General features: G+C 39.1%; 1 protein-coding gene across 2 annotated transcripts in view; it reads left to right on the top strand.

Moving 5' to 3' along the window:
- Positions 1-15,848, top strand: part of LOC124804712 (phospholipid-transporting ATPase ID) — a 538,289-nt gene that overhangs the window by 429,472 nt on the left and 92,969 nt on the right. The window contains exons 12-15 of one of the 2 annotated variants that reach the window (XM_047264976.1): positions 4,091-4,282; positions 6,076-6,247; positions 7,630-7,734; positions 15,185-15,446. In XM_047264976.1, coding sequence (XP_047120932.1) covers positions 4,091-4,282; positions 6,076-6,247; positions 7,630-7,734; positions 15,185-15,446 — 731 coding nt within the window. Of the gene's footprint in view, positions 1-4,090; positions 4,283-6,075; positions 6,248-7,629; positions 7,735-15,184; positions 15,462-15,848 lie in introns of both variants that reach the window. The other variant, XM_047264975.1, reaches the window with a different exon arrangement.

Below are 15,848 nucleotides of genomic sequence, written 5' to 3'. Positions count from 1 at the left end.
TTGTAATTCTGTCATAGACAGCAAAGGACCTGGAAGAGCAGTTGAACGGAATGGACAGTGTCTTGGGAGGAGGATATAAGATGATCAACAACAAAAGCAAAACAGGGATAATGGAATGTAGTTGAATTAAGTCGGGTGATGCTGAGGGAATTAGATTAGGTAATGAGACACTGAAAGTAGTAAAGGAGTTTTGCTTTTTGGGGAGCAAAATAATTGATGATGGTCGAAGTAGAGAGGATATAAAATGTAGTCTGGCAATGGCAAGGAAAGCGTTTCTGAAGAAGAGAATTTTGTTAACATCGATTATTGATTTAAGTGTCGGAAAGTCGTTTCTGAAAGTATTTGTATGGAGTGTAGCCATGTATGAAAGTGAAACATGGGCAATAAATAGTTTAGACAAGAAGAGAATAGAAGCTTTTGAAATGTGGTGCTACAGAAGAATGCTGAAGACTAGATGTGTAGATCACATAACTAATGAGGAGGTATTGAATAGGATTGGGGAGAAGAGAAGTTTGTGGCACAACTTGACTAGAAGAAGGGATCAGTTGGTAGGACATGTTCTGAGGCCTAAAGGGATCACAAATTTAGTATTGGAGGGCAGCGTGGAGGGTTAAAATCGTAGAGGGAGACCAAGAGATGAATACACTAAGCAGATTCAGAAGGATGTAGGTTGCAGTAGTTACTGGGAGATCAAGCAACTTGCACAGGATAGAGTAGGATGGGGAGCTGCATCAAACCAGTCTCAGGACTGAAGACCACAACAACAGCAATTGTGTGGGGAAGCTTCCTGTGTGAGTACCTCCTGTTTGATTAAATTATCAAATATTTTATTTTTGGAACTCAGTTATGATGCAATTTTATTTACATGCAGTAGTTTCCTGTGTAACTTGTGAGAGTGACACTGAAATAACTGGTAGTAGACGTGCTATTGTACATTGTGTCATTGGTTTTTGTAAGGGTGCCAATTGGCTGTCCTTCATGAATCGGGAGTGCAGTCTCTGTGACCAGCTTGACTTAAAAATGCGAAGGCAAATCTCTCGTGATAAGAACATCCTGTCCAGAGACTGTTTATATACGTAGCTTAAGGTGAAGCTCAAACATCCCCCCCCCCCCTTCCCCGCCCCTGTTACCAGAGATCCCACAAATTTGCACATGGGCCTTTGGAACTAGGGTGTCCAATTACTGGGATCCAGAAATTATTGGTAGAAACATGTGCTACTTCCCTCAGTTATCCAGTAGCTTGTTGCTTTGATGAGTCAAATAACAGATTTCTGCTCTACCTAAGTCCATGGCCATATTCAGCAAGAGAAGTGGTGGACAGATACCAGATTTTTGTGAATTGACCTTGCAGCCTGCCCTACCGCACATAAACATACCATTGCAGTACCAGTTTGGACAAGAAGAGAATAGAAGCTTTCGAAATGTGGTGCTACAGAAGAGTACTGAAGATTAGATGGGTAGATCACATAACTAATGAGGAGGTTTTGAATAGAATTGAGGAGAAGAGTTTGTGGCACAACTTGACAAGAAGAAGGGACTGGTTGGTAGGGCATGTTGTGAGGCATCAAGGGATCACAAATTTAGCATTGGAGGGCAGCGTGGAGGGTTAAAATCGTAGAGGGAGACCAAGAGATGAATACACTAAGCAGATTCAGAAGGATGTAGGCAAATCATTATAGGAAGAAACTGTCCCTATTAAGACAAACAGTATTTTTTTCATTGTTCCAACACAGTATGAAGAATTTTCAGGAAATTCGACTATAGTCACACACTAATGTTCTGTAATTAATAAAACTGACCTTTTTCAGAATATGTGCTTTTGAACGCTTTGTGGATCATGTCAGGATCATATCATTGTGGAATGTTTTTATTTGAATGTTTACCTAGCAGATATAGCAAAAATAGTGTTAGATATTCATCTTTTATGTATATCGTTCTTTGATATAAAGTTGTTATTCTGTTTGAACTATAGCAGTGAGATGAAAATATATCACAGATCCCACTGTCAGACAGACTGTACCCAGTAATTGGAAGAAAGCACAGGTCACACCAGTCTCTACAAGAATTTGCAGAAGTGATCGAAAAAACTATTGGCACATGAAATGACTGCCACCTCCAGGCCAACCAGCATAGATTCCAAAAACAACACTCATGGGGAAACCCAACACATGCCCTCCTCCCGTATCAACCTGAAACAATGCAGAAAGGCGATTATATAGATGCAGTATTCCTTGACTTTAAAAAAGCGTTTGACTGAGTACCACACCAACACTTACTAATAAAACTATGATCATGTGAGGGATATCAAATGAAATTTGCTGCTCAATTGAGTATCTTCTCAGTAGAGAGGATGCAACATGTTATCTTTGAGTCATTGAAAAAAGCTCTTGCTTGAATTTCAAAGGGAAAATATTGACAGTTTGGTCTAATTCTCCACAAATGTAAAATTGTGAACTTCACAAAACGCAGAAACATAGTATCCTATAACTTGAATATTCGCAAATCACAGTTGGACTCAGGCAAGTTATACAAAAGCTTAGGTGTAACAATTTGTGGGAATATGAAGTTGAATGATCACGTTGGCTGCTCCATAAGTAAAGCAGGTTCATTCGTAGGATCTGAGAAATGCAATAAGTCTATGGAGTGCTACTAAACACTCATGTGACCCATCCTAGAATACTGCTCAAATATGTGGGACCAATACAAATAGGACCAACAGAGAATATTGATCATACTCAAAGAAGGGCAGCATGAATGGTCCCAAGTATGTCGGCCCCGTGAAGAGAGACCTGGAAATGTAGAAAAATCTAAACTAGGAGACACTCGAAGATAGATGCATACTATCCTGAGAAAGCCTACTTAAAAAGTTAATACAGAACATCCAGAGGCATTTAAGTTGTCAATTTTCCTCCACTTCGTAATCTCCCCCCTCCGTGCTACTTCCATGTATTGTCCACATTGAGCAATAAGCAAAGTCTCATATGAAGATCTGAGTTGAGTGAAGATTACAGTAAACTTTCTAGTTTACTCAGCTTGTCATGTTGAGTTGGCTCCAGTTCTTCTTGTCTAGGGGTCTGATTCTTGAAGCTGAAAAAGTCAAATCGGCACATTAGGTCCCCACAGTTGGATTGAACAAAATAAATTTCAGGAATGTTGTTGCAGAGTTTTTGTTTTTATATAAATATATTTTAGTACATCATACAGTCTTTTGATTTTTCACATTAACGAAGCCGAAATTACACTGTTTGCACAAAAATACGCCTGATCACATCAGAGGCATGCGTAAGACTCTCACATTCTGCAGAAATAATGATGTTCCAAAGGGTTTACAATTTTTCTTAACAAATGGATTTCTACTAGTTTCTGTTACATTATTAATTTCGATTATTATTTCATGAACGAATCCAGAAATAAACATAGTGAACAGTACAGGATTGTGTAATTAATAACAGAAATTTTGAGTGTATGAGTAATTTGCAATTTCAAATGTTTCTGAAAAAAATAATTTTAACTGTACATTCAGAACTAGTACTTATCGATTATAACATCGAAACTAAAATATTTTATAAAGTAATTCCTTTTCATTAATTTTAGTTTGAAATATAACATACTTTCTCTAAAATTATATGAAAGTTTACAGAAAAGTAACTGAGATAATACTGACCTCTCCAAAATTCGAAAAGTAATACTTGTATCAACAATTACTGTTGAGGAAAAGTAATGCTAGAGGAGGCTATCCCATTGCAGCTTCATACACAAACGGAATACACTTTCTTGAACAGAGATCTGACTTCGGTATATTTCAACACACGAGGAAGATTTCTTCTAACTTAAACGATATACACAGTTCCTGAGGGCTTCTCTGGGCATTTATTTTAATGTGAAAATTCTTGTTGTTTAGACATTCTGGTACCCAGAATGCTATTCCTCCAACTTATTTTCTTTAATTTTAAAGTATGTGTTATTGTCAGTGTCGTGTAGTGAATTACTCTAGTGAAAAAACTAGAATATTTTTCTCTGAGTAACTGGATTTTCCATTGTTTGATTAACTGGAGTAACTGTAGCAGATAAATCTTGTTTAATTTTCTAGGTGAATGGTAAGAGTGAAATCTATGAGCTCCTGTGCATTCTGGATTTTAATAATGTTCGTAAACGGATGTCGGTAATACTTAGAAAAAATGGACAATTAAGGTTGTACTGCAAAGGAGCTGACAATGTGATCTATGAGCGATTAAAAGATGGTGACATCGATATAAAAACAAAAACGCAAGAACATTTAAACGTAAGTTGTTGCTATACTACTCTCTGTTAACCAGTTTCCAATGCATTGAATCATTTCCCATAGGTTTGGTTGTTATTTAGACAAAGGTTTTTAAATGAGATGATGATTGTAACTCCTATTTGTTTTCACACTCATAGCAACAATAAAGTTGTTTTAGTGCACTCTTAATTCATATTTCACTTTTTATGTTTAAAGTTTTTGGTTTATGTTGTTACAGAAATATACTCATTACAGAAAAAATGAAAAATTTTAAATTTTTGTTTTTTGGTGCCTATACAAGTTAGGAAAATATATAGAAGTTTATTGCCTTCTGTACAGAAATGGAATTATTTCATAGACATGTAGCATTTGATAAGACAGATTGTCACCAATTTTTGTATGTTTTGTAACACAATCACATGAACATTTAGATACTTCCAATAACACCATCAAGTAGCAAGAAATGATAAGAGATGTGAAACGAATGGCACACACTTCAGGCCTGCAAGAAGGATGAAGAAATTGTGTCAGACAAAAAGTCGTTCAGTAATTGTTAGGAGGTTGTCATGTTACAAGACATGATTAATAATAAGATAAACACAGTTGTTAGGAGTGATAAATTGTTTATTTTGGATGACTTTGTACAGTTATTACTGCCTGTCAAATGCAAATTTGCAGTGGTTATGATGCATTGGTTTTGATATCTCATGTTTGTATCACCCCTTTTACTGTTTGTGCTGCGTGTGCTTCTTGGCAAAAAGAACATTTTTTCTGTCTCTATCACACTGAGATTTCAGTCCAGTAGTAATTGTCGTTATGAATGAGGAAGATTGATATAAACAGTATGCAATTCTGAGACAGTTTACTGTTATGCACAATTGGCTGTGAAGTATTTTTCTGAGTTGGGAAAAATAGTGCTGCTGTCGTTCATATTCTTATGACTGGCATGACACTTCCATTAATTAAGTTGTGACACTGAATCAAAACAGAGATTCCCTCATTTATAATGGTACATATATGTGACTTCCTGCATGCACTTGTGAGGCTGTAGCACATTCCATCATGTCCATATGATGGTAATATTCCAAAACGAGATAAATCAGACTGGCCAGTTACTGACGGGACGAAACTGGTCTGTGTTACGTCATTTAATATGTGGTTTCTGACATCATATAATTATCAATTGTGGCTCATTATTCTGTGTAGGATAATGTTGCTGCTCATTAAATAATTATGAAAAATCCACCTCGATTGCACAAACTACCTGGTGTTTACCTAGGTTTCAGTGTGGGTAACCATGCCTTCTTCAGAACAAATATAAAACAGCTTCCCTAAATAGGCATAGTCAAATGCTAAAATCAACACCTACAGCGGCAAGACCCCATGGAAATTTTTACAAATACACGGTACATATGTGTACCAAGTCAATAATGTTACTTATCTCCAATGCTGAAGGCTCTTTATGCTCATCAGATGCCTGTTGTAATATTATTTTTGTTCGTAAGGGATTTCTGCAATGTAACTACATGCTTCAATTAATGGGGCTTTGTATAAAAGAGGTTCAGTGAAATTTCATATAAATTATTTTTGCATGCTATATCTACATGAGAACTGCAGTGAGCATAAAAAAAGTGGGTTGGTATTAGTGTCAGTATGAAGTGTTCAGCATTGGACTATGGTGAATGTAGTATCTGAAGAATTGGATTGACTATTTAATTAATTAATTCACTTTCTGTGGATGTTATATACATTAGCCACTGTAACATTTCATTTTAAAGTGAAAACCTTGTAATAATGTAGCATACCACTTTCAGAAATTTGCAGGAGAGGGCCTGCGTACTTTGTGCCTTGCTATTCGTGACCTGGATGAGGTGTTTTTCAACAATTGGAAACAACGTCACCAGGAAGCAGCTGTGTCTATGGATAATCGGGATGAAAAATTAGATGCAATTTATGAAGAAATTGAGAAAGACATGACTTTATTAGGTAAATATTGGTCTCGGAGCTGTTTTGTATTTGAAAGATAGCGTATGTATCTAATGATAATGCAAACTCTTTGACAGAAATAAGAAACAAAAATGAGGAAAGGGAACCACTTACATTCAATTAATAGACATATAACAAATTTAGGAAGGGTACTGGTCTGGTTTAGTCTGTGTAGCTGTGTTACCTATATTGCTCGAGAGAGAGAGAGAGGGGGGGGGGGGGGGGTTAAATTATCAGGTGTGTCTAGGTGCCACCCTTCAGTCTTCTGCAGGTGAGATTCCCTTCCTGTTTTTTATTTTTTTGCTTACAAGGGAACCTCCCAATCGCACCCTCCTCAGATTTAGTCATAAGTGGGCACAGTGGATAGGCCTTGAAAAACGGAACACAGATCAATCGAGAAAACAGGAAGAAGTTGTGTGGAACTATGAAAAAAATAAGCAAAATATACAAACTGAGTAGTCCATGTGCAAGATAAGCAACATCAAGGACAGTTTAAGCTCACGGGCACCGTGGTCTCGTGGTTAGTGTGAGCAGCTGCGGAACGAGAGGTCCTTGGTTCAAGTCTTCCTTAGAGTGAAAATTTTGTTTACTTTATTTTCGCAGAGTTATGATCTGTCCATGCGTTTATTGATGTGTCTGTTCACTGTAATAAGTTTAGTGTCTGTGTTTTGCGACCGCACCGCAAAACCGTGCAATTAGTAGACGAAAGGACATGCCTCTCCAATGGGAACCAAAAACATTTGATCGTAAGGTCATAGGTCAACCGATTCCTCCACAGGAAACCACGTCTGATATATTCTATAGGACACTGGTGATGGCATGTGCATCACATGATAGGAATATGTTGTCGACCCACCTAACTTGTACACTTGGCGAATGGGTAAAAAGATTCTTCTACCTTGCTCGATTTAGGTTTTCTTGTGGATGTCATAATCACTCCCAAAAAAGTGATGAAAACATTACGGACGGACAGATAATAATTGTCTGAAAATAAAAAATTAAACTTTTCGCTCGAGGGAAGACTTGAACCGAGGACCTCTCGATCCACAGCTGCTCACGCTAACCACGGGACCACGGCACTCCTGAACTCGCATTTCCCTTGATGTTGCCTGTCTTGCGCATGGACTACTCAGTTTGTATATTTTGCTTATTTTTTTCATAGTTCCACACAACTTCTTCTTGTTTTCTCGATTGATCTGTGTTCCGTTTTTCAAGGCCTATCCACTGTGCCAACTTATAACTAAATCTGAGGGTGGTGCGATGGGGAGGGTCCCTTGTTAGATATTTTTAATGCCTCTGTCTGTAAAACTTTGATGGCAATTCAGATGTGGAAGTAATCCCCAATTTGGTAATACAACAATTTCTGGTTTTGATGTCTACAGGAGCGACAGCTATTGAAGACAAACTTCAAGATGGAGTTCCACAAACTATTGCCAATTTGGGACTGGCTGGTATAAAGATTTGGGTGTTGACAGGTGATAAACAAGGTAATATATCAGTTGCAGATTTTATATTATTGTAATTGTAACAGAACTGGATTTTACAAATGTGTTGATGAGATAGATGACACATTGGTTAAGGCAATGGATTTGTATTTGGAAGGAGAAGGTTCAAACTGCTTTATAACCATTCTGAGTTAGGTTTTCCAGGGTTTCTCCAAGTCACTCAAGGGAAACAGTGGGATTGATCCTTCTGGAAAGGACGCAGGAAATGGCTTTCTTTATGCTTGTCTAAACCGAGCTTCTGCTCTTTCTCTCTTGCCTCCTCTATTGGCAGAAAATTAAACTGTAATATTTTTTAATTTTTTCTTCCACTTACTACAGACATATTCCTAATAGTATTGCACTCAATCACCTGACAGAAGTTTGTAATTGAGTACTTCACCAACTATTCTACAATATACAAAACAGCAGTAGATTTGGATGGCGGTGGGTGGTAGAATTCCCTGGCAAATTATCACAAGCAAGAGCAGATAGCTGAATATTTCATTAGCAAATTTGAACTTAATTTCTGCAGACCTCTTCCTTCAAATCCATTGTAGTGGAGCTGAATGAGATAGAAGCAGAGCACATGTCACAGTGTCATGTATTGACTGCTTTTTGACTTGTGGATTGTTAAGGCTGCTGAAAGCCAGCAAGGAGACTCCAAGGTAGGAAGTCACAATGCAGAGAGCTAGCAGAAGTGTTAGCTTAGGTTACCAGAAGCAAACAGTAATGAGTAGAACTGTGCAAACAGTGGTCCCAACTCACGAGAGACCTCAGGGTTGGATGAAGTGATGTCAGAGACTGTTGTTGCTAGCCACAGCAGGAAAAGCAGTGACATTAAGCTTCCAGCCAGGTTATGGTGCTTCCAAATTTGGAGTTTTAGTGTAAAAGCCAGGAACATCTCTGACTACAGAGTAGGGGAAGGGAAGCCATCTGAATGTGGTCAACCAGGATAACACTGAAGGTGAAGAGTTGCACATCATATTGGCTGATGCCTGTAAAATACTGCTGGGTTTGCTGCTGACTACAGAGAGAGAACCGAGCGAGGTGGCGCAGTGGTTAGACACTGGACTCTCATTCGGGAAGCCAACAGTTCAATCCCGCGTCCGGCCATCCTGATTTACGTTTTCCGTGATTTCCCTAAATTGCTCCAGGCAAATGCTGGGATGGTTCCTCTCAAAGGGCACGGCCGATTTCCTTCCCCGTCCTTCCCTAATCCGATGAGACCGATGACCTCGCTGTCTGGTCTCCTTCCCCAAAACTACCACCACCGCAGAGAGAGAAACAGGGCACAGCCGCAATCCTTTGAAAAACCCTGGATTTTCGTATTCGAGGGAGTTCTCACTCAGATTGTTAGGTGCCCACGGTGTGTCACTTGTCACCAGCTTCTGGTAAACTCCGAGAAGTATGTTTTCTCACTTGGAATGATGATCTCAAAGTTAATACTTCACAGTGCAACTAGTGATTGCTACTTCTGTTAGCTCTCAGCCCCAGGGACTCAATACTGACATCTGTTGTGCAGCCATTCTCTTCATTTGCTTTTCTAGTGCTTAGAATTAGCTTGCAATGTAGCAGTTTCTCTGAAGGAAATAAATAAGTTTATTCAGACACTGAGTCCCTAGAGTCACATGCACGTACCCTACAGAGTTCCAAAATCTGTGCCTCTCAATATTACCCTGTAAGTGTGCTTGGCACTGATCCGAGCAGTCAACCTGCCATCACTGGAAGTTTGTCTTTCTGAAATTTCTTCGAATGTCGTCGAAATTGCAGACTGTCCTGTAATCCTCACTTTCCCCCCTTTGTCCTATGCTAGGACAAAACAACTGCACACATAATCAACATGATTTCCATCATAAAAAGTCACTAATGAAAAGCTGTCCCAAACAGTGCCTTTCACACTAGGGACATATTCTTTAGAATCTTCCCTCTCCCGCCCACCCCTCCCCACTTATATTTACATACTATGATCCTGCAACAGGCAATTACATGGGTTGGCCATTTGAGGATGACACACTTCAGTGAGCATGAATGAAGTCAAATTCAACAACCCACAGGATCCAAAGCAACTGCATTGGTATCTACTAGACTTTCACAGAATTAGATACAATAAGCATTCTGCGTGTGCATAAGTGCCACATTCAGACATTTGGTCTAAAGACATGTTAGCAGATCTGTTAGAAAAAAGGATAAGAGGTACACCAGCACATAAAGACAAATCCCTCTGATGGCAGGGATCAGGTGACGGAACTGTTTTAGGTTAAATGTCATAAAAAAAAAGTGGGAGTGTTAAAAATAAAGTAAGTGACCTGAGATTTTAGTTCATTTTGAAAATCTTAGTAATTGGCAAGAAATTGGTTATTTATCTGCCTGAGCCTCATATAACCACTGGGAAAGAGAATCTTGAAACTAAGTGCTTATAAATTATTTGCATATTACAATGGGGTCAAGGGGTGGGCACCATTTATGCCAAGATGGTCATCTCTGGTTGGCATGTGCAGGTTTATGGGTTGCATATTACCAGCTCCCCAGTGGTCACAGAATCAGAAGGGTTCAGTTAATAGTATCATCATTTATTCAATAAGACGCTTGTACAGTCACTGATAGTGGTGACTCAGTGCTGTGTACGAGACACCCAGGTGGCAGCTGCTAGCGTACCGTGATGTACAGCAGCACGTTTGGCTGCAGTAGCATGTGGATGCTGGGCAAGAGAGCTGCTTCAGCAAAGTAGCAGCAGCTGGTGACGTTGCAGACATGAGACTGATGTCAGCAGGCAGCAGACACATGCTCTAGGCAGCCAGCAGCTCTGGCACTCATTCAGGCTTGTGGCACACTGGTGTACAGGCCTGGTACCCAGGTTCTCGTGGAGATGTCCAGAGAGTGGACAAAGTCACTCTGGAAGTGGTCCCATTTTGGTGGTGGCGCTGGCTCGAGTCCTGAAATCATCAGATCTAGCAGGTGCTCACAGACCAGCAGTTAGTGGGCAATGCGGCTAGACATAGACAGAGCTGGCCCACAGTGGACTGATGGCTAATGTGGAATATTTCTCGACATTGGCAACAGTTGAAGAAAAGGTACTGCTGGGGTCTGAGTGGGGAGTATTCAGAGAGGCACTGCCCAACTTTATGCAACAGAGGCCCACCTTCAATCACTTAGGGGACCAGGACAGCACTGAGGCACTCAGGTAGCTAGCTTGCCCGCTTCGCCACGGGTAGTGAAGCCAGGAAGGAAGATTTGGTCCCCGAAATTACTGGCTGCTGCTATACGTGTGAATTGCTTAAAATGACATAGTACTGTTTGCACTGTTTTACACTCTTATTTACAATTTCCATATTGGCTTTCTTTTCTTCCTTGCTCATTCTGTCACAAGTTGTATAGGAAGTGGTACACTGTTCAGATCTTACGGGTTGCTTACTGGGTCTGTGTGTAATGGGCTGGAAGTTTGGAAGAGCAGATGGTTCTTCACCGTCGATAGACATAGGTTACGCAAGTGAAGTACAGAATCGAGATGGTACCCAGAGATGAGATTCCTGTGCTGGTACCTGTTGTGGTACTGCTGAGTATGTCTGAACACTTACAGATGCACCACTTGTATGTGGCTGTAAGCTTGTGAGAGAACAGAGTATTTTGGAATCCAATGGATTGTTCAGGCATGTCTGGTTCCTAGATGGCAGTATTTCGAGGGAATTGATGGATGCTTGCAGAAGTGGATATGTCAGGTTCAGAGCCATAGCCCCAGTTGTTGTTGCTAGAAGCCAAAAGGTCAACCCCAGCATATTGCACTTTGACCCATCCAGCAGGATCCCACTGTTTGTAGCTTTGAAGACCCCTCCTCATATCAGTATCAAGTGATAATGACAGCAACTCAGTTAATACCCAGTGAGGTACTGTCTTCTGGAAATGTGGTCTTATTGCGAGGATGTCCCATTGGCTTCCTTCCACACTGGTCCCCCTAGAATCAACTCCATCTCACATGCTTGTGTGACAGTTTTGGCCACCATAACTTTTCTAATGCCACACCATGTGTTGACTGTGAGCTACACCCACTCCTAATCTTTCTTCTAAATCTACAATCAGAAAATATTTGGAGCTATACTTAGTTACCCTGCATTTATCTGACACAGAAAAAAAAGAAAAAAAACAACAACCACCCATGACCCCACATCGTCAGAGAAGAAACAAATTCCCAAAATTACTATGCACCAGATACAGTTCAAATAAATGCACATTATAACACCTAAATTAACATCTCAAGCAAAATACACTCAAATAATAAGATGCCTACACAGATTCTTCATCAAAGAAAGCACTTAATAAATCCAAAAATTTACAGTAAACTATCCCTTCCTTTTGCATCGGCTTAACATTAAGTCTGACCATATAGCACATAATGTCGCATACATTGTGCAGGCACAGTCTGCTGTACTTGTTGAACTGTAGTGTTTTAGGAAAAGTTGTAAAAAATATGTCGGTAAGCGACAAATGTGACAAAATCAAATAATTATGGAATGTTGTTAAGAGAGAAGCAGGGAAAGAAACAGTCGTAGATGGAACTATTTCTGTTAGAGAGACTAGAAGTTCATGTGAAGCAGATATTTTTAATTACTACTTTTTAAAAAATAGGTTAGAAAATTGGCCAAGAAGTTCAGAAGAGAAAGTATCCTGTAGAGTATAGTGTACTGAAGAAGCAATACAGAGAAAATAGTGAACTGAAATGTTTCACAGCTTCTCATTCAAAATAAGGAATATCGTAACAACTTTCAAAAACAAAATTAAAAAAAAAAAACTTCATTTGAAGTTGGTATCATCCCCAACAAGACATTAAAAACTTGTGGCCTTGTAATAAGTAGTATTCTCATTCACATGTTCAGTGGAAAGAAGTCCTATATACTGAATGTGGAATGAGAATATGCAATCCACTGTATGTCATTACAACACTGCTAGCTTAGAAGTTGTGTCATTGGAAAGAAGGATGACGTAGTGAGCAAGAACAAGCCACAGTTGGTACTCAACAGATGTGTCAATGGTTTTTGTCAAGTTGTAGTTAAGATTATATTAAATTCTTTTGATTTGCTTACACATGTGCCATAGCCCCATTTTACAATGCTATTAGAAGATACATTTATTTACAGTACACTTTCTGAAAACAGGGCCGTTGTCGGATAACATTTTAATCTGACCTAAGAATGAGTGTTTTTTTTAACGTTTGGTTGTTTAGGAAGAGATTTTATTGAAATTACTGGATGTCTGACTCGTGCAGTTAATTTTAAATGTTTAGATTATCACATAAATTGGGTAGGTCAATTTAGCATTTTAAGAAGTTTTATTATTAAGTTTAGAATGAGTTTTGCTGTCTGACTGATAATGAATCTTGGTTTGGACAACAAGCCATTTCTGCTCACTGTCTCGTCAGTCTTCAAAGTGAGTAATATTAGTCATCACTGGGATACATATGTGTCCATCATGGATCTTCCAGTACAAATTTAACAGTTATGTGTAAATCACACCACCCTGAGATGAGTTGCTACTCATAATTGGAATGAATGTCATTTCCTCTTCAAAGCTGTGGATCAGTTGTTGGCAGTGACACACATTATTTGCAAAGTCAATTGAAAAGGTAATTGAACATTTTTTGCACAGCATGAAACAGCAAAGCAAATGACAACACTATCCATCTCGGCTCGCAAAGCAACAGCAGTGTTTTACGTAGCTGATACCACATTTAGTACACACAAAATTTTTATTTGAGTGATATGTGGTACAGTGTTCTTAGAGGTTTTAGCAGTGTCTGATTTACATGTGAAATTTTCATGGGAACTGGTGCAACATTGCAGAAAGTCAAATCAAAACACCTTTCAGCTGTCTAAATTTCCAGATTGTTAGTTTATTGAGCAACCAATTTTGGCAATATATTATGACATCTTCAGGCCCCATTCCCAATGTGCAGGAAGATGGCCAGCTCTGGCCGAGTCAAAATAGAGGCCAGCATTCCTACAATCATCAAGGTGTTTTGATTTGATAGTCTGTACTGATCAGCCGAGGTCCTACAACCATTTGTATAAAGATGAACATACAGAAACTTGGTGCAACATTTGTGACAACTTTTGATGTTTTCTAAGAAGCTTTAGGAGGTAATGCCCTGGATTGAGCATAGTGTTGTGAATGATTCACCCATTTAAAATGAAGGATTCACCCAATTAAAAAGTAGTTGTCAATCAGTTGAAGGTGACCCTTGATCAAGAAGGCCCTAGACTTCATCTGGTAACATTCACATTCATAAAAATTCATGATCCAGTGCAATGTCATTAAACTCTTAGAGAACTTAAAGAAGAGACTTGTTTCTTAGTCGGTTCACTTTCAAAACATGATGTGAGAAAATTGGATAAAAGAGACTGCAGTTGCAACAAGACTACTCTTGATTCTTTTTCTGTCTGCTGATTGAACTTAATCATTTCTTGTGTTCTGTATAAAAAAGATAGATGCCTTTCCTTTCTGAGCCACCTTGCTCATTGCACCTCATTCCATGTGACTTTCTCTTGCTCCAAAATAGAAATCTGTGCTGAAAGATCACTGTTTTACCACTAGTGATGACATTTATCAGAAGTCATATGCACGGAAGGATCCAAAGAACCTTCCATGACTGTATGTGCATGGATAGAGGAGGGAATTACGAGGAGTACTTTGATGGAAACAAGAATTAAAATGTTGTATGTCAAATGTTATTAAAAAGTCATTTATCTTTTGAACAGACATTGTACAATATCACCTGAAGTAGAAACAGAGTAAGATGTTGTACTTAAATCGCTGGACCAGTATTTGGATAAAGCAAAGTTCCTGAGCAAAGTTCTCTGTTATTTATATAAATCACTTCAGATAAATGCTGGGTTGTTCCTACAACAAGACATCACCTTTAACCAACTAAGAGGGTGTTCTTTCACTAGCAGCCTTCATGTTATGATACATTAAACTCCCTCTCTCCCTCCTGCCTACTGGCAAAGGTGGCATCTTGTATTCTGGAGGGCGATAGTTCAAACCCTGTCTGGTGATCCTGATCTAGGTCTTACATAATTTCCCTAAATCGCTTAAGACAAATGCTGTGATGGTCTGTTTGAAAGGGCACATTTGATTCTCTTCTCCATTCTGAGCTTACATTCCATCTCTGATAATCTCGTCGTGCATGGGAAATTACACCCTGTTCTTTCTGCCTTCCTTCCTCCCACCCTTTCTCGTAAGCAGATCATGTCATAAAGCATTGTACATATTGTAATGAGATTATTGTTCTTTTAGAAATTCTGTCACTGAATGGGCGACATTTATTCATTTTAATAACTTCATTTTTAATGTTTCTTCATTTTTGACATGCACAAAGTTGGTTGAGCAAATGAACTGTGTAGTTCTCTCTGTTATGATTAAGAGTTAAGTGTATACATCTGATTGATTTATTTTTCATTTACAGAGACTGCAATAAACATCGGCTACTCGTGTCAGTTATTGACAGATGAGATGGCAGATACCTTCATTGTGGATGCCCATATCTATGATGAAGTGGAGACACAGCTTTTGAAATTCAAAGATACTGTGCAAAGCAGCACCAACCTTATAGCTGGCGATAACAGCAACCATCATGCACCAGATGGGGTACAGCTGCAGAATCAAACATTGGCATTAGGCAATCGTCATCGTCAACCTGATAGTGCAGTCAGCGTGGTCACTTTCAGGTGGGACCGTCACAGGTTAGCGTAATTGACGACAGAGAGACTAGGCCTCGATGGAACTCGGAAAAGTTGATTCGACGTTCAGAAATCATGTCACTGCTTGACTGTGCATATGGCTGCCGAATTAGTGTCTGTTTGTGAGATCTCGTGGAAACTGTGTCCGTATTAGTGTATATCAGCACTGCTTCTTGTTATCTGCTTTTTAATGGCAATTTAACTGCACAAGCTGGATTATATCTCTCTCCCTATGCATGTTTTGTTTGTTAGTTTCAGGAAAATTTGTCTTAATAGTTTCAGCATGTTAACTCATGTTGCAAAAAAGCATGTTATGAGCAGAATAGTGAATTAACAGCACACTATATCTTAGTAGCTAGTTACAGTGTTACAGTTGTTCCTTTGCATAAG

The sequence above is a fragment of the Schistocerca piceifrons genome, chromosome 7 (assembly GCF_021461385.2).
Source record: "Schistocerca piceifrons isolate TAMUIC-IGC-003096 chromosome 7, iqSchPice1.1, whole genome shotgun sequence".
Taxonomy (NCBI): domain Eukaryota; kingdom Metazoa; phylum Arthropoda; class Insecta; order Orthoptera; family Acrididae; genus Schistocerca; species Schistocerca piceifrons.
This window is presented reverse-complemented; position numbering and strand designations above follow the sequence as displayed.